The 19918-nt window shown below is 38.6% G+C and overlaps 1 protein-coding gene across 15 annotated transcripts in view; it reads left to right on the plus strand.

The window, feature by feature from the left end:
• LOC147366710 (uncharacterized) overlaps positions 1-19918 on the plus strand; it is a 1020409-nt gene that overhangs the window by 337212 nt on the left and 663279 nt on the right. For all 15 annotated transcript variants that reach the window (XR_015168974.1, XR_015168962.1, XR_015168973.1 and 12 more), the window contains one exon: positions 2028-2497. Coding sequence is in view for 1 of the 15 variants with exons in the window: in XM_086414229.1 (XP_086270355.1) it covers positions 2028-2087 (60 nt within the window). In the remaining 14 variants the exon portion in view is untranslated. The remainder of the gene's footprint in view (positions 1-2027; positions 2498-19918) is intronic.

Below are 19918 nucleotides of genomic sequence, written 5' to 3' on the forward strand. Positions count from 1 at the left end.
CTTCAGAAAATTACTTGATGACTGCAGATGGATCTTTATCCCTCATGAGCTTTGTCCTTTCTGAACCACCACCAAGCCCACACATGTGGAAAATTTAGGATGTAAAATGCCTATGAAGAATCTAGGTAGTGTTTTAAAATTGTTAGTGCAGCTATTAAAGGCAAACACACATGTTTCTGAAGTATATCATTCAGGAGTGTTGACTTTTATGACCCCAAACCCCAGAATTTCTTTTCACTTTGTACTAATATGAAGGGGCAGGTATGCATTACATGTTCACATTTCCTTTGAGAAGAATCAGTAGTGTAATTGCCAACACAATTTCACCCAGCCTACTCAAGCTCATGGTATAGATGCTACAGAACTGAAGATGAGATAGCTTTGGAGTCAGAAAAACTTGGGACTGAAGCCAGAACCATCATAAACTAGCTAGGCTATCTTGAGAAGTGACTTAAATATCTTTATCTAGGTTTTCTCATCTATAACAAGGGAAGGAGCAATTTGTAATTCATAATGCTGTCATAGGGATTAATTGAAGCATTAAACATGTAGTGTGAATGAATCTGGACTCATAAATCCAGGGGTGGAAGAAAACAAGCTTTTTTCATTTGCTGTAACTGGTCATTTCTGATCCTGAACCCTCTTCTCTTGGGCCAGGAGAGAGACAAAGATAAAAACTCAGTATCCTCTGTACCTGAAATACTCACTTTCCTTGAGCAGCAATATGCGCTCTTTGAGAATATCGTGCAGTGGTAAGATTTTGGCTCTTTGGTCTTGGGGGGAATGTTAGGTGTCTTGTCTAAGGTCATAGATTAACCCATATGGCCTCCGAGATGTCCATGGCCTCAGTATATGTGACCCCTTCAGATAACAGGATTCTCAAATTCTCTCTTCATTGCTCAGCTTGAGTGCTGAGTATTTGGTGATATCCTTTAGAAGTTCATATCCAGCCCTTTTGCCCAGGGGGTAGGTTTCCTCTGCTCTCAGGATCCATAGAATTTTCTTTCTTTGTTTCTTACCCAAAACAAAAAAAACATTTTACTAATATAGGTATGGAGAGTGCCCTGCCTCTCCTAGTTGCTGAGTCTATATGTACCAGTACCTTTTCCCCATGTTTCTCTCGGGAGCATCCAGCTTTATTTGCTTAGTAGGTGTAGAAATTCTGAACACAATCACTCTTCCCTGAACTTCTTTGAAGAAAGCAAACAAATTCTGTCATCAACCCTTGAATGAAAGTTGGGAGAAGTGTGCATTTATTGTTGTTCTTGTTGCTTATTCACTCAGTTATGTCCCAACTCTTTTGCGATCCCAGGGACTGTAACCTGTCAGGCTTCTCTGTCCATGAGACTTTGCAGGCAAGAATACTGGAATGTGTTGCCATTTCCTTTTCCAGGGGATCAAGTCCATCCGGACACTAGCATCTCGTCCAAGGCCATGGGAATCATGAACTCCTTTGTCAACGACATTTTCGAGCGCATCGCTGGCAAGGCATTGCACCTGGCGCATTACAACAAGCGCTCAACTATCACATCCAGGGAGATCCAGACCGCCGTGTGCTTGCTGCTACCTGGGGAGCTGGCCAAGCATGCTGTGTCTGAGGGCACTAAGGCTGTCACCAAGTATACTAGCTCCAAGTAAATATAATATGCCTAGCTGCTGTTAACAGAGAAAGCAATGGCACCCCACTCCAGTACTCTTGCCGGAGGGCCTGGTGGGCTGTAGTCCATGGGGTCACTAAGAGTCGGACACGACTGAGCGACTTCACTTTCACTTTCCCAACCCAGGGATCAAAACTGCATCTCTTGCATAGGCAGGGAGATTCTTTACCACTGAGCCACTTGAAGAGCCTGAAGTGGGCATTAAAAGGGGCAAAATGTCAGAAAAGAAACACCTAAATTAATACTCTAAATTATTATCCTGCCTCACATGTGAAAGCACAGTGACTGGCCCATAGTAGGTGCTCAAGAAACCAGAGCTGCTATTGACATTGAAAATGGGTTCTCTAATTCTTCTTTTTTTCCTCACAGAAATTGAATTTTCTGGCACCTCTCTGCAGAATATCATCTGATTCTGGGCAATCATTTTGAGACAGCTGACTTGGGTCAGAAGAGCAGTCTGTGACTGTGGAACTGAGCAGATTTCATTGGAACAAAGTGATGGAGGGATGGAGAAGGACCCAACTCAAACTTTAGGTTTCTTGTATCCCATGGAATCCAGCCACCTACAAGTCACAGTCTCTCAGAAGACACCAGAGATGAGATCACTCTCCAGGGGACACAAGCCTCTCACATAATCACCTGCTGGTACATTTTGGCTTGCTAAGCCTAATTCGTTTGTGAAGAGTGCTAATGAGGATGGGCATTTGCTTGTGTGGACAGGATAAGACGGTGATGGTTAGAAGAACCAAGATGTCATAGGGGCCGGACTGCTCAGTATTGTTGAGGAATGCCAACAGCAAGAATTCTGCAGAACACAGAAAATGTGATTGTCTCCTTGGGTAAGTAGTAGCAACTCATATTTATGTAGTGCTTTTCAGTTTTATAGCACTTTTATACACTTTAATTTTCTCTTACACCCTTACGATATTTGTCTAAAAATATGTTAGTGGTTCTGATAATTTCTGCCTTATGGGTGAAAAAAAAAAATCAAAACCCAAAATGCAATGTTCAGAAGAAGTTACCTAAACTCCACCAACTAAGAAACAGTTCAGAGCTCAAAAGAAGAGTGCTTTTTCCATGACACTCCACAGTCTCCTGAAATAAGTGGAGAAGACCCCTCTGCATCTAGTTTGTGATCTGCAATCTTAAGGTTGACAGGAGCTTTATATGCAATGGTGGCTTCTCAGAATTACTACTTTATGAGACTTCTTAGTTCTTATATGGGACAATTACTGCTTTACAGAATTCTAAAAATTCAGATGAAAGGCTTTGTTTGATTCTTTAATATTATTTGATATCTGGATCAATTTGTGTGCTTGATGATAGCGCGCTCGCTCTCTTTTTTTCCACTGTTTGATCTTTTATCATGCCTAGACTAGTATCTTAACCTTGTCACGTTTTATTAATTATTTTCTATTTTGTATAATACTTTTAAATGAGAATCAGAAAGCATGGAGAAAAAATGGTGTGGTTTTAAAAATAAGTCTTGCCACAAGCAAGTGAAACTGACTGGATTCTGATTGTATTATCTATGCTCTTTTTATTCAGTTCCTTAAAGACCCTTAAAGAATCTCAGAGCAGATTTTCCATACAATTCCCACTAAATACCTTGATCCTAAGTTGAATCAACTAGAACACCCTGGTATTTCAACATAAAAAAGTCACTGAAGATGGTATGCCGTGTTAACCACAGACACCATTTTTTAATTTTAAGAGATGCTCTGGAAAAGCAGTGAAGCAATGTACACTCACTTCTAGAGTATAGATCACTGATTAGTGATCTTATGATCATGCTTTGTTCCAACCCTGGGAGAGTATTAATGCTAACAGGTTGTCTTCAAACTGGACTCAGAAAATTTAGTTTGCACTTCTATCTCTAACTGTGATTCCTACGGGGTGATAGAGTGAAATGATAAAGTCACTCTGTTAATGAAAGATATCCAATAGCTTCACTTTCTTATACGTCAGGTTTTGTCTTTGACCTTGGCACTTTTTTTTTTTTTTAATTTTATTTAATTTATCTTTACAATATTGTATTGGTGTGTTTGAAATTTGTACTTCTCCCTAGCTAACTCGGACATGTCCTTCCATGTCCTACTACTCCAGGAGCACCTGAGCAACCTCACTGATGTTAGCATGGATGCCTTGGCATTCTGTTCTGATTCTCACTATCTGGCTGGTACTCTGCCTTCTCCGTGGGGAGAGCAGTGAGAAAGATTTCACTCAGTTCAGCCTTACCATGGGTGGAAGGTGCCGGTTAGAAATACCTCACCTTCAGTTGATACTGAATACTATCTTTGGACAAAAAGCCTAATGGAAATTGCCATGGAGTATCTTATCTACCAGGTAAAAGAAAAACAGCCCTAGCTAAGATGGGGTTTGAATCAAAGCAGTCTCTAAAAGAGAAATATAAGTAAAGTGAGGCTGTGTTAAAAGAACACACTGCTTTTCTTCAATTAAATCATATACCTTGATCTGTGAGTCTGCTCAGTCTTATATTAGGAGATATGGGCCAATTTATCTTTATTTTATTTTTAATACTTTGGTATCTTTTACTCAATTGCAACTGTGATATAATCATATAAACTACTGGGATTATACATTGTTATAATCTTCTCCAATGTAGTTAATGCTTCTTCCTTTTCCACCAAGTTCCAGAGTTGGAGCAAATTTCTATCTTTTATTGAGAAGCAAGGTAGGGAATGCACATTCCTGTTATTTTACAAAAGAATCAGTTCCACTGGAGGAGCCACAAAACATAGAGGCATTTATCAACATACCTACTCCATATATTTTTTAAAGTGTAGTCAGTACAATGAAAACTCTATTGATTTGTTTATGAGCTCTGTCATGATAATAAAAAGTCAGGCTGTTTGGTTTGTGTAATTGATGAAGTCCTGCCACTCAGTTTGCAGAACTATAATTATTACTTGCTCTTCAGCTAAAGAAGAATGGTTTATTATGTTACATTATGAAGCATTTTTGCTTTTTTCAGTTAAAAGAGTAAAACAATACAAGTTGAACTGTCTTACAGGATAATCGCTATCATTAAAAACATCTTGAGATAGGAAGAGACTGGAGAGGCCATCAGTCGGTCCTTTTCCTTGCCTTATATTTACACCAAAACCTTCAGGAATGCTTTTATTGTATAAAACATTATTTTTATTTTTGCCTCACATGTAATTTAATTGTTAATCTGTTACCCTTGGATGTGCCCCATCATTCTATTTGCTGTCTTGGATTGAGATATAGTGTATCTCCTTAGAATGACACACTTAATATTAACCTCTTGTGTAGATGGAAGGCTACTTATATCCAAATAATATTGAATGATTATTAAAATAGTCCCTGAGCCTAGAAGTTTGCCTTCTAATAATTACACCAGAAAATTTCACTGTGACTTTGAAGATCCGCTAGTAAAACTATCTGTGTATGACCCCAAAGGTGCTTGTCGTATAGTTATATATAATTCATTACTTCCCCAAGTCACTAATTAGAGCCAAGAGTCCTAGATTTAGGGTGTGTGTCCTTAGTGAATGAAGAAGGGGATGTGGCTACTCTCTTCATCTCAGAGTGCCATTTGCTCTTTAGACATGAACTCTGCAGAAGCCTTGTTTCACTGCATTTTATGAGAAAGTTACATGCTCTTTGAATGTTTGAGATGTTCTCAGGACCCTCATCAGTATCAAGATCCTGCCATTTTGTAACTCAAAATGCCTTAAAAAATATGTTTTGGCTAATTTTTCCCCTGGTTTCTTCTTCACAGTCTTTACACTCCCTTTAGAGATTGTAGCTTGTGTGTGGCATGGTTACCTACACATATAGAAAGGGTTCACATGTATGATTCCATGATGATTTTTTATTCCATCTGTTAGCTAATGGTACCTTTCTATTATTTGCTAATATCACCTTATCTTTCTTATTCAATTCACTGTACATTTGGTACCTAATCTTTTTTTTTTTCTTTCTTGCAACTTTTCGTTGATCCTTCTCCAGCTGAATAGGTTTGTATTCGTGATCATTTTTATACATTACTTGAACCTTTTCAAGTTTATCTCATCTTGTTATTTCTTGCCCTATAAGTCAAATCTTTCTTTTTCCTTTTATATGTTTGCTGTGTCCTGCTTGGTACTGACTCTTAATTTATTATGTCCTGTGATTTAAAGCATTTCTTTCCACCTCTTCATGTAGATCATTATTAACTGCTTAAAAATTAGGACAGGTTAATTTTTGCTTCCATTATTTTTCCAGCCACTTAAGATTTTGCAAGTCATTGCTTCTCTAGGTTTCTTGTCCTTCTTATGAGTTATCCTATGAAGCAACTTTTTACACTAACAATGCACAAAATGTGTTAGCTAGAACTCACTGGTTAAATTGAGTCCAGCCTTTAGATTTAATATATATCTAAGGAAATCAGTTTAGCTTGCTCAGATTTACCTACGTAGAACATTTATGACTTGTTAATGCAATCTTTTAGTAAGATTTTAAAAGCCCTGTGTGTATATGTGTGTGACAGAGATATAACTTTATTGATTCCCCTGCTCAGTGATGATTGCCATTATCATCCTTGTCGTTTTTAGACAAGGTCATATCAACAAATAACAGTCATTGGAAAACAAACGAAATGCTTGATAGGGATGATCAATGCCCAAATAGAGCAAATACTTAACTAGTTCCGAAATAACTGCTCTTCTAAGGTCCTGTCATCATCCTGAGATGACAGGTACAGCCTGGCTTGCATTTATTCTATGTAAGTGTGAAGTCACAGACATCTATCAAGTCTGAATAGTTACGGCTTCATTAGTGATAAGTGAACGAAGGACAATATGCAGAGCCACGTGTTCAATGAGGAACAGAATCCTCCTTTTTATTTATCCTATTTTGATTAAGTTATAAATATAGAAAAGTCCCTATTGTTCAATCGATCCAGTGTAACATTTACAATACCTACTAAGTGCAGAGCATTATGCTAAGCCTGGAATAATACAAATATTGATCATGTTAATGATCACGCAGAATTTTACCTGTTTCCTCAGCAATGTATACCCTCGTTGTAATCATCATTTGATAAAATACAACACGTTACTGTTTCTTCTACTCTCACCGCCTCACTGAGTATTTCAGTATCGATTCCTAATGGCTTGTAAGAGTGCCTGGTATACACTATATGTTTAACATATATTAGTTAAATAAGCACATCAGTTCCACCATATTCTGTTGGTCATGAGGGTGCAGGAGGGACTATAAAAATGTTATACAAGGGTCTGAAGGTCTTTGTGGGAAATCCTGGCTGTGGCAAACAGCATCCATATACTCATAAAATTATCCACCACATCACATTTTCCATACGTGTGACCTCTCCATCTAGTGGAAAACACTAAAGGGCAGTCTACCAGGGCCATGCCCTCCTTGTTTACATGTACCTTCTTTTATTCCCTCTCAGTAAGGATTTCTTAGAAGAACCAGTACATGTAGAAGTCAGAATGTGATACCCATCATAGTACATCATAGTACTTCATACTTAGGGTAACTTTTTCTCTCTCCCTTCTTCTGACCCTGATCAATGCTTAGCTGTCACTCACCATCTCTTATCTCCCATATCTAGTCCACCAACAAATTTAAACAAATAAACCTGCTTCACAGCTCTGGAATCCATTTACTGCCTAGTTTAAGCTACCACATCTCTTTATTGAACCAGCTGCATGAGCCTCAGCATTGTTTTCCTGGCCACAAGTTGTTTCTCCCTCCAGTTCATTGTTTGGGGATAGTCAGAGTTAGTGTTTCAAAATGCAATTTCATTAATGTCTTTCCTATGTAAAGTCCTTCAGTAATTAATATAAGGAACAAAATCTTTGCCAAAACCTGTATGCTTTAAATTATCTAGCTTCTTTCTTCATTCCCTAGATGGTATTTTGCCCCCGTGCCCTTCTTTTTCTGTGTTTCAGCCCAACTGTCACTTCTGTGGTTTTTGAATGTTCCCGTGTTCTTTCTTAACTTGAGCCCCCAGTACAGGATTTTTCTCCCCACCTTTTGACCTAGTTAATCCCTCTCCATCTCTCAGATGTCGGCCAATTTGTCTTCTCTTAGTGTGAGTTGTTCTGATCCTTGGACTTAGATTTTCCGGGAGTATTCTCTCAACATTTAGTATATTTTTTCTTCATGTGACTCAATACATTATAATTTTTACATATATATATAAATAAATAAATATAAAACTCATTTATATACTCAAATATGTAACTCATTTATAATTATGTATTTGTGTGATTTATTTTGATTACTTTATTTGTCTTTACTGGACTGTAAGCTTCATAAGTCAGGTATGAGTCTATTTTTAGATTTTATTGGATTTCCAAAGTACATAGTAGTGCTTCAAACTATTATATAAATGACTGACTGAATAAAATTTGTTTCATTTTCTTCTCTTAGGAGGAAAGCAGATCTATCACTGGAGAAATGTGTTTTTTATTTTCCCTTTCATTTATAAATTCTCGTGATTGTGAATCATGAAAATGCCCTTTTTGTGGTTTGATTCCATCCATCAGATAAGAACTATACCCTTAGGGAAACAATAAGGAACAAGTCAAAACCAATTAATGTGCAAAATATTACCATGGCAAATCTCCACTATAGTCTTCATCTTATCTTTTTCCTTTCTTGATAATACTTTTTCATCTATTATTTTCAGAATGAAAGCTATTCATGATTTCCCTTCTTTTTTGTCTAAGCAAGAGAAGAGTTGGTATACTAAAAGAGATTGGATTATGTTGAACATTAGAAGCAAAATACCTGCATACAGATCCTTTGAGTGAGATTAAAATAACTTCTTTACAGTAACATTGTTTTGTAAAATTTCTATTCTATTCCAGCCACTGTTTTAGGGACTTCATCTCATATATCTCAATAAATGTCATAAGAAATCTTTGAAAACTTTATCAAATATTTCTGTTGTAAAGAGAAAGAAAGAAAGACTCAGAAAATTAGGTCACTTCCTTAACATCACACCACCTCCCAGGTGGCTCAGTGGTAAAAAATAAATAAATAAAAATCCTCTTGCCAGAGCAAGTTCAATCTCTGGGTCCTATGTTGGAAAGATCTCCTGGAGAAGGAAATGACAGCTCACTCCAGTATTCTTGCCTGAGAAATCTCATGGACAGAGGAACCTAGAGGGCTACAATCCATGGGGTCACAAAAGAGTTGGCCACGACTGAGCAACTAAACAACGATCATTTGGGGAAGGGATCAGAGTCTTCATCATTTTCCACTGTGTGCAGACTAGCTGGCTGCATTGTTCTCCTTTTCTGACATTGTCTTCTTTGTGTAGCCTAGTCACAAGTCTGATGTGGAGAAAGGGTCTTGATATCCTTTAATCACATACTCATCATTTCCCTACCCTTAATCCAAGAAAAGAATGAACATATTAAGCAAGGCTAAACACACATCTTAGAAAATATGCAGAAGCCTTGGTTTTGGAATTTAACTAGTGTAAAGGTTGCTGCTGCTGCTAAGTGGCTTCAGTCGTGTCCGACTCTGTGCGACCCCATAGACGGCAGCCCACCAGGCTCCCCCATCCCTGGGATTCTCCAGGCAAGAGTACTGGAGTGGGTTGCCATTTCCTTCTCAAATGCAGGAAAATGAAAAGTGAAAGTGAAGTCGCTCGGTCGTGTCCGACTCTTAGCGATCCCATGGACTGCAGCCCACCAGGTTAGGGGTTAACATATATCTCGGTCCTAAGGTCAAGAGGCTGCTTATTTCCATGACTTTCCCCCACATGACCAAAATGTTATCCTGTAATCTTACCCACTTGAGATCTTCAGGTTAAATGATTGACCTTGAATTTCTCTTTCCAATCCAAATTCTGTTGCAAATCATCCACTTCGAGTGGTGAGATGCTTGAGTGTTACTTGGTAGATCCCAAATAATTTCTAAACTGTATCTCTTTACTGAAGTCTTTGTGTGTGTGTGTGTGTGTGTGTGTGTGTGTGTGTGTGTGTGCTTAGTCGCTCAGTCATGTCTGACTCTTTGCCACCCCATGGACTGTAGCCTGCAAGGCTCCTCTGTCCATGGGGATTCTCCAGGCAAGAATTCTGGAGTGGGTTGCCATGCCCTCCTCCAGGGGATCTTCCCAACCCAGGGATTGAATTCAGGTCTCCCACATTGCAGGCAGATTCTTTACTGTCTGAGAAGTCTCTGCTGCTGCTGCTGCTAAGTCACTTCAGTCATGTCAGACTCTGTGCGACCCCATAGACGGCAACCCACCAGGCTCCCCCGTCCCTGGGATTCTCCAGGCAAGAACACTGGAGTGGGTTGCCATTTCCTTCTCCAATACATGAAAATGAAAAGTGAAAGTGAAGTTGCTCAGTCGTGTCAGACTCTTTGCGACCCCATGGACTGCAGCCTACCAGGCTCCTCCGTCCATGGGGTTTTCCAGGCAAGAGGACTGGAGTAGGGTGCCAGTCTCTAGGGGTTATTAAACCTTTTGTACTAGTTCATTTGATTGTTATTTTTCTGTTGTGAAAAACTGGGTATATTTACTTTATATGACATTGTGCAAAGGACTTGTACCAATATTCACAGTCTCAAGACATTATAGAGTTTTCTTCCTTAAAAGATGTAACAAGAGACAGATAAGTCAACTTCTCCAGTGTTACAGTTTCTTTAGAGTAATTATAGTGGTCTGAATCACTAAAGATTCCTTTTATCCCTAACAGACTCTCTTTTCTCTTTCCCCAGACTTAGTTCATACATCTACTAGGCAGTCACCAGGAAAAGTTGTTTTTCAAATGACAGAAATAAGTAGAACTCTCAAATTCATGGATATGGCACAAAAGAGAATTTGGGTAGCCCCTAGCAATGCTTCTTGTTGTAATTGAAAATCTGGCACCATGCTTTTTCAGGGAATCATACTAAAGGATGAAATAAAGGGATATTTCTAAACCACTGATGAACTGGCAAAGTGTCTAGTTAGCCACAAGTGCAAGAAGAGGAATCGAATGTGTCTGTACAGATGTAGAGTGTAAGGACTTTGACGAAACTAATTAAAATGAATTTTCCCTTGGCATGGATATCCATGTAAGATATTTATCTTCCATTTTGGAGGAAGCTAAACAAAGTCAAGTCAAATAATTTACTGCTTTTTCCCTGTGTGAGCTTGCAAAACTTGGTAGTAAGAAGAGATCAAGAGGCCACTCCAAGCTTCTCTCACCTAGTAAGAAGAGTGGTGTCCTGAGAAAATATGTGAATCCTAGAGACTTGCATCTCTGGATTCATGTCTTATCTATGCAACTTGGATCTATTATCCTGGAAATATTAAATGGCTTCATTACCCTTCATTACCCTTTCTGACTCTTCCAAGATGGTTACATGATTTGAGCTAGGTCGGTACACATAGTATCATAATTATACATTAATTTGCCCATTTTTCTTTCAAGTCTCTAAATTCTATGAAAGAAAGGATAATGCCCATCTTTTCATATTGCACTTGAGGGTTCTTTGCTGTGATTGGAAATAGTATATGTCCAGCAAATACTTGTTGAATGATTAATATTTTAGAACATAAAATGGTGTCTGGTGCTTAGTAGATATTTGAAAATTCAGAGGTCTTTTTCCTTTTTATATCCTTCCCTTGCACCTGAACTATGTTAAAAGAAAAAAAAAATCACATCCAAATTGGGCATATTGATTACTTTCCTATAGTCTTAAAATCCAAACCTACATTTCTCGACCCTGAGTTTGGATGCTGGGGTTGGGACCCTGCAAACTACATTTCTTAAGACTTCTTGCCAAATGGCCTCTAGTAGTTTCAGTCACTAAGAGGCACCAGATGGAGACTGAAAGGCAGGAGAAGGGCAGCAGGTACCTTCTCACTGTTGTCTTCCTCTTGTCAGTAATTCTTTGGCAGAGGTAATTACCTGCAGGTTCTTTCAGGCTCATGTCCTCTCAAAGGTAGTACCTCCTACTCATAGGTCTAAACAGCAATTGTCTCTAGGTTTTCTTCCTTGAGCTTTTAAATTTTAGCAGTTTCATCTCTTCCTTTTTGTTTCCTAAGCAATGTAGATGATAGCCACTTTCTAAAATTACTGTCTGTGGTTTTATCAGTGCTGCTTTTAGACTCTTAACTTTTCAACACCTATGGGATCAATTTTCCATAAATTAAATTTCTTTCTGCTGAAAGATCTGATAAGGCTTTGGTTTCCCTGAATGGATCCTGATTGAGATAATGTGCTACTGTGACTACATACACACAAAATTTAACAATGTCCACAAATAAGTGCTCATGTATTGAATGTATTGAATTCTGCCAATTTGTCTGACAACAGGTCCATATTTGGAAAATCTAAAGATGAATAGGTATAGCCTGTGTCCGAAGGAAGTAAGAGCCTAGTGGGAGAGCGAAAAAGTCTGATCAAACCAGTTTATCACAGAGTTTACAGATGTATGTACAAAGTGCTAAGGACAAATAGAACATTGAAAATTAGCAGAATCATGGCAGATAAGAAAGATAATGTTATTAGAAATTTTGAAGGAGTTAGTGGAAAGTTGTTAAAGGATTTTGAATGGAATTTACAGAAAATATTGACATATATACATGAGACTACAGATAGATTTATTAAATAATATTTTTATTTTGCCATGGTCAACAAATAAATATCAAAAAGTTAATATGTTGAGACTTAGAATGTTCCCTTTAAATAAAGAAAGTAGATAAACTCTTCCTTTTAGTAAATGCTTCCATATTTTACTTCAGAGCTCTACTTCACTAAACAAGATTTATTAGAGTTTTTAAAAAAATAACAGACTAGTCTGGGAAGTGAATAAACTAATTTTAAATGAATTATGACTTCTGTACAATCTTTGGATAAGAAGGACCAATGATAAGCATGGCCTCTTTATGAAGACAGAAACACAACAAAACCTGTATGGACCAGCTGAGCAACAATCATAGGCTTGACTTGAAGGTTGTATGTCCTGCGCTTTAATTCGTGCCCTGAAAATGGACTTAACTCCTTGGATTCATCCCCTTGACCAAGCTACAAGAGGTAGAGAGGCTAAGCGATATTCAAGATGTTGTCCAAGAGAAAGTGCTGATATCCTTTGCCAAGTGGAGTCTTCTGTAGCGTATCACGTGCATGCTCAGCTGTGTCCAACTCTGCGAACCCCTGGACTCTAGCCCACCATGCTCCTCTGTCCATGGAATTTTCCAGGCAAAAATACTGGAGTGGGTTGCCATTTCCTTCTCCAGAGGAGGGATTGGACCCACATCTCTTGCATCTCCTGCTGTTTCTTTACCACTGAGCCACCTGGGATGCCATCCTGTAGTATTTAAAATGTCTTGATTTTGGAACTGAGGTGGGACAATATGAGTGATGGATGCTATTACTTTCTACTTTCCCATTGAATCTCCAACTAAATAAGACTCTGTTTTTAAACATCTAAATATGATGAATAACAAATTTAGCTAACCAATGGTTAAGGATACAAACAACAAGTTTATTTCCACCGCTGAAATCATTAAGTCACATAAGCTCGGTTTTTGGTCTGAAGATATACATCATGACATAATTTGGAGAGGCTGAGGTTTTGGGTCTTTAGCCCAGAAAAAACAAAGGCCAATATTATTTATTAAATCACCCATCCTGATGACCTCTTCCGAAGTTGATCATCTGCAAAGACCTATTTCAGAAAAGAGTCACATTCATAGGTACTGGAAGTTAGGACTTCAGCATCTTTTGGGAGATACAGTTCAGCACACAACATGGAATAAATCTAAAAGAATAAGCACAAAAATTTAATTGTACTGTATCTTTAACATAAAAAGAGAATTCTCAGTGTGAAAAAGTATATAAGATCCAGCATAAGAAAAATATTTTGTTCCAAGTCTGTATCAGTTTAACATCAACTGTGTTTTGGTGGGCAGCAGGTGGGGTACATGCACACTAGTTTTTTCCACTGAGAAGACCTAGAAACAGCCCAAGTATATACAGCATATTTAGCATATTATATTTACCTCCCAAAGCATATGTACATCTGCAAATGAACCAGTTATCAAAGAAAATTTAAGCGTAAATAGTGTGGTTCAACTGCAGAAAACTCTCTAATAGGCACCATCTGTCTTTATTTTTCAAACGCATATGACTGGGCTCCTTAGCTTTACAGTACTTTTCTCATTTGGTACTTGACATCAGTCCTGTTTAAATACCTCAACTCAGTAAAGTCTGGAAACAGATTTAATTGGATGCGCAGATCAATCTCAGGGACAGAACAGAAAACTTTCAGGGCCTAAAGCAGGCATTGCACTAGGCTATGGTAAAGAATTCTTAAGTTTAGATCAAAAAGTGTTAGCTTTATCAGTATTTAAAAGCTACCTTCCCCCAAATGCTATTTGAAAAAATAATAGAAAATGTGGGGGAAATAATTTAACTTTTAAAAAGTCAATGTACCTTTGAATAGATTTGCAAAATATTGCCTGGGTTTTTCTTCACATAGTAACCCTCCGGAATAAATAAGTGTAAACTTTGAACCCTTGTGAGTCATTCAGTCCAAACAGCTTCAAGAAAATGTCTGATTGCATTTATGCACGTAGTTTGATAATAAATTATTTGTTACTTGCAACAGTCTATGCCCCAGTTGACCACAAATACATAGAAAAAGTTGTGAATGACAAAATCAAATACATTTTAATCAGCTGCCGAGGGAAGAGAAGAGTGCTGGAATAGGCATAGTTCTTTATTGCAATGATGAATATGATAACTTATTTTACATGTTAAAGAAACAAGAATAGCAAAGCTTGCTGGCCAAACAGTAAGTTAGCCTATCCCAGTGTGCTTCAATAAAAGAACCGAAGAAGTAATTCAAGAAATGTATTCAAGAGGAAAATAGTCTTTTAATATTAACTAATGCTAATTATAGGTAGCTCACATTATCATATGCAGCAATAGAACCTTCACTGATTACTGATTAGTACAGTCTTTTCTCATGTCTGAATCATCATTGTAATTATTTTGCACCTTTATTTTGTACAGTTAATATTTTCCCTTAAAATGTTTTTACAATATGTTTCAGTCAGTTCAGTGCTCAGTCACGTCCGACTCTTGGCGACCCCATGGACTGCAGCACGCCACGATTACCTGTCCATCTCCAATTCCCGGAGCTTGCTCAAACTCATGTCCAGTGAGTCAGTGATGCCATCCAACCATCTCATCCTCTGTGGTCCCCTTCTCCTGCCTTCAATCTTTCCCAGCATCAGGGTCTTTTCCAATAAGTCAGTTCTTTGCATCAGGTGGCCAAAGTATTAGAGGTTCAGCTTCAGCATCAGTCCTCCAAAGAATATTTGGGACTGATTTCCTTTAGGATTGACTGGTTGGATCTTGCAGTCCAAGGGACTCTCGAGTCTTCTCCAACACCACAGTTCGAAAGCATCAATTCTTCAGTGCTCAACTTTCTTTATGGTCCATTTCTCACATCCATACATGATTACTGAAAAAACCATAGCATTGACTACTTGACCTTTGTTGACAAAATGATGTCTCTGCTTTTTAATATGCTGTCTAGGTTGGTCAAGCTTTTCTTCCAAGGAATGAGCATCTTTTAATTTCATGGATCCTGTCATCATCTGAAGTGATTTTGGAGCCCAAGAAAATAAAATCTGTCACTGTTTCCACTGTTTCCCCATCCATTTGCCATGACGTGATGGGACCAGATGCCATGATCTTAGTTTTCTGAATGTTGAGTTTTAAGCCAGCTTTTCCACTCTCCTCTTTCACTTTCATCAAGAGGCCCTTCAGTTCCCCGTCGCTTTCTGCCATATGGGTCGTGTCATTTGCATATCTGAGGTTATTGATATTTCTCCTGGCAATCTTGATTCCAGCTTGCGCTTCCTCCAGTCCAGCATTTTGCATGATGTACTCTGCATATAAGTTAAATAAGCAGGATGTCAATATATAGCCTTGACGTACACCTTTCCCAATTTGGAACCAGTCTGTTCCATGTCCAGTTCTAACTGTTGCTTCTTGACCTGCATACAGATTTCTCAGGAGGTAGCTAAGGTGGTCTGGTATTCCCATCTCTTTAAAAATGTTCCACATTTTGCTATGATCCACAGTCAAAAACTTTAGCATAGTCAATAAAGCAGAAGTAGATGTTTTTATGGAACTCTCTTGCTTTTTCTATGACCCAACAGATGTTAGCAATTTGATCTCCGGTTCCTCTCTCTTTTCTAAATACAGCTTGAACATCTGGAAGTTCTCACTTCATGTACTGTTGAAGCCTGGCTTAGAGAATTTTGAGCATTTCTTTGCTAGCATGTGAGATGAGTGCAGTTGTGTGGTAGTTTGAACTTTCTTTGGGATTGCCCTTCTTTGGTATTGGAATGAAAACTGATCTTTTCCAGTTCTGTGGTCACTGCTGAGTTTTCCAAATTTGCTGGCATATTGAGTGCAGCACTTTCACAGCATCATCTCTCAGGATTTGAAATAGCTCAACTGGAATTCCATCACCTCCACTAACTTTGTTTGTAATGATGCTTCCTAAGGCCCACTTGACTTTGAATTACAGGATGTCTGGCTCTAGGTGAGTGATCACACCACTGTGGTTATCAGGATCTTTTTTGTATAGTTCTTCTGTATATTCTTGTCACCTTTTCTTAATATCTTCTGCTTCTGTTAGGTCCAAATCATTCCTGCCCTTTATTTTGCCCATATTTGCATGAAATGTTCTCTTGGTATCTCTCATTTTTTGAAGAGATGTCTAGTCTTTCCCATTCTATTGTTTTCCTTTATTTGTTTACATAGATCACTGAGTAAGGCTTATTCAGTTCAGTTCAGCTCAGTTGTTCAGTCGTGTCTGACTCTTTGCGACCCTATGAATTGCAGCACGCCAGGCCTCCCTTTCCATCACCAACTCCCAGAGTTCACTCAGACTCACGTCCATCGAGTCCGTGACGCCATCCAGCCATCTCATCCTCTGTCGTCTCCTTCTCCTGCTGCCCCCAATCCCTCCCAGCATCAGAGTCTTTTCCAATGAGTCAACTCTTCGCATGAGGTGGCCAAAGTACTGGAGTTTCAGCTTCAGCATTATTCTTTCCAAAGAAATCCCTGGGCTGATCTCCTTCAGAATGGACTGGTTGGATCTCCTTGCAGTCCAAGGGACTCTCAAGAGTCTTCTCCAACACCACAGTTCAAAAGCATCAATTCTTCAGCGCTCAGCCTTCTTCACAGTCCAACTCTCACATCCATACATGACCACTGGAAAAACCATAGCCTTGACTAGACGAACCTTTGTTGGCAAAGTAATGTCTCTGCTTTTGAATATGCTATCTAGGTTGGTCATAACTTTCCTTCCAAGGAGTAAGCGTCTTTTAATTTCATGGCTGCAGTCACCATCTGCAGTGATTTTGGAGCCCAGAAAAATAAAGTCTGACACTGTTTCCACTGTTTCCCCAACTATTTGCCATGAAGTGATGGGACCAGATGCCATGATCTTCGTTTTCTGACTGTTGAGCTTTAAGCCAACTTTTTCACTCTCCACTTTCACTTTCATCAAGAGCTTATTAATATCTAAAATTTATTGAGCTTATGGAAATGGCAACCCACTCCAATGTTCTTGCTTGGGAAATCCCATGGACAGAGGGACCTAGAGGGTTACAGTCTATGGGGTCGCAAAAATGTCAGATGCAACTAAGCTACTAAACAACAGCATCATGTATCAAGCCTTCCTTAAAATGATTTACATATATTCTTTTTTTTATGATAGTATTCATGTTTTAATGCCATTCTCCCGAATCATCCCCCTCTCCCTCTCCCACAGAGTCCAAAAGACTGTTCTATACACCTGTGTTTCTTTTGCTGTCTCGCATACAGGGTTGTCATTACCATCTTTCTAAATTCCATATATATGCCTTAGTATACTGTATTGGCGGAGAAGGCAATGGCACCCCACTCCAGTACTCTTGCCTGGAAAATCTCATGGATGGAGGAGCCTGGAGGGCTGTAGTCAATGAGGTCGCTGAGGGTCAGACATGACTGAGCAACTTCACTTTCAGTTTTCACTTCCATGCATTGGAGAAGGAAATGGCAACCCACTCCAGTGTTCTTGCCTGGAGAATCCCAGGGACGGGGGAGCCTGGTGGGCTGCCGTCTATGGGGTCGCACAGTGTCAGACACGACTGAAGTGACTTAGCATAGCATACTGTATTGGTGTTTTTCTTTCTGGCTTACTTCACTCTGTATAATAGGCTCCAGTTTCATCCACCTCATTAGAACTGATTCAAATGTATTCTTTTTAATGGCTGAGTAATACTCCATTGTGTATATGTACCACAGCTTTCTTATCCATCCATCTGCTGATGGGCATCTAGGTTGCTTCCATGTCCTGGCTATTATAAACAGTGCTGCGATGAACACTGGGGTACACGTGTCTCTTTCAATTCTGGTTTCCTCAGTGTGTATGCCCAGCAGTGGGATTGCTGGGTCATGAGGCAGTTCTATTTCCAGTTTTAAGGAATCTCCACACTGTTCTCCATAGTGGCTGTACTAGTTTGCATTCCCACCAACAGTGTAAGAGGGTTCCCTTTTCTCCACACCCTCTCCAGCATTTATTGCTTGTAGACTTTTGGATCACAGCCATTCTGAGTGGCATGAAATGGTACCTCATTGTGGTTTTGATTTGCATTTGTCTGATAATGAGTGATGTTGAGCATCTTTTCATGTGTTTGTTAGCCATCTGTATGTCTTCTTTGGAGAAATGTCTATTTAGTTCTTTGGCCCTGATGAACATAGATGCAAAAATCCTTAATAAAAATCTAGCAATCAGAATCCAACAACACATTAAAAAGATCATGCACCATGACCAAGTGGGCTTTATCCCAGGGTTGCAAGGATTCTTCAATATTTGCAAATCAATCAATGTAATACACCACATTAACAAATTGAAAAATAAAAGCCATATGATTATCTCAATAGATGCAGAGAAAGCCTTTGATAAAATTCAACATCCATTTATGATAAAAACTCTCCAGAGAGCAGGAATAGAAGGAACATACCTCTACATATATTCTTAAGTTGTCTCCAAATCAATCCTCTATAAGAGGTGCTATTTTGTTTATCTTATAAATTGAGGACCCTGAAGTATGGAAAATACAAGTAACTTGTTGAAGTTCATCCAAACTCAGGCAGTGTGAGGTGACCTACTAAGAGCAAGACTGGAATTTAACAAATCTATGAATACCTTGTACATATCACCTATGGTACTTCCCAGAGCAAGCGACCCTAAAACTGTGGTAGGTGAGCTGTTTCTTGACACATAAGGAGATGTTTTCCAAGTTGATGGTTTGGGTGAAGACTCTTCAGGCACAAGTAACCAAAGAGACTAAGCAGAAGAAAACGGACAGTGACTTTATTTTATTGATGTCAATTCATAAGATATACATTCCTATTAAATATTAAAATTTTTACATGAAACAGTAATATTGTAACTGTATAGAACTCTTTGGTCATTTTCTACTAAGGAAAGACACAGAGGAGAGTTTTAACTGTACTATGTTTATGCACATAGTATAGTTAACCTTTCAACAATGTAAAATTTGCAGTATTGGTTCACTTATATGTGGATTTTTTCCAAGAGTAAATACTGCAGTTCTATGCAGTCTGTGGTTGGTTGAATTGGAAGATGTGGAGCCACAGATACTGAGAGCTGACTGTAAATAATATGGGGATTTTTCGCTGTTCGGGAGTCAGTACCCCAAACCTCATTTTGTTCAATGGTTAGCTGTATACTGAATGTAGAATATTTAGACTGTAGTTTATTTAGAATAGAATCACAGTTACATTATGATTTTAATGATCTTGGTTGTTATGTATGGTGACAGCTGATTAGTTGAAGGCTTAGACTTGGAGAAATCCTAGAGCTTTGGAATTAATTCAGTGACATTATTATGAGACCTTTACCCTTATATTGTACAATGCGTAAACTTACCCAACCAGTAGATTATTGTGAGTCAGTAGTGCTTGGACTGCTGTAAATGCATAGGCCAGAGGCTGGGATTCATTTGGGTGATGAAAAGCATAATTGACAATCTAAATAATAGAGAATACATTGATTTTTAGCCCTATGCTGAAATGAGTCTGCATGATTGCAGTGGGTAAAAAGCCAAAACTAATTGCTGTTGATCAAGTTGTCTACTTTTACTACTAGGACTGATTAGCGTGGTGGTCGTTATTAATGCTATCATCTAAAATAACTTCCTTCTGATTTTTAGGGCTAAT

Source organism: Bos grunniens, chromosome 8 (assembly GCF_055505025.1).
Source record: "Bos grunniens cultivar Pamir isolate PY7600 chromosome 8, Bosgru_T2T1.0, whole genome shotgun sequence".
NCBI classification, from domain to species: Eukaryota; Metazoa; Chordata; class Mammalia; order Artiodactyla; family Bovidae; genus Bos; species Bos grunniens.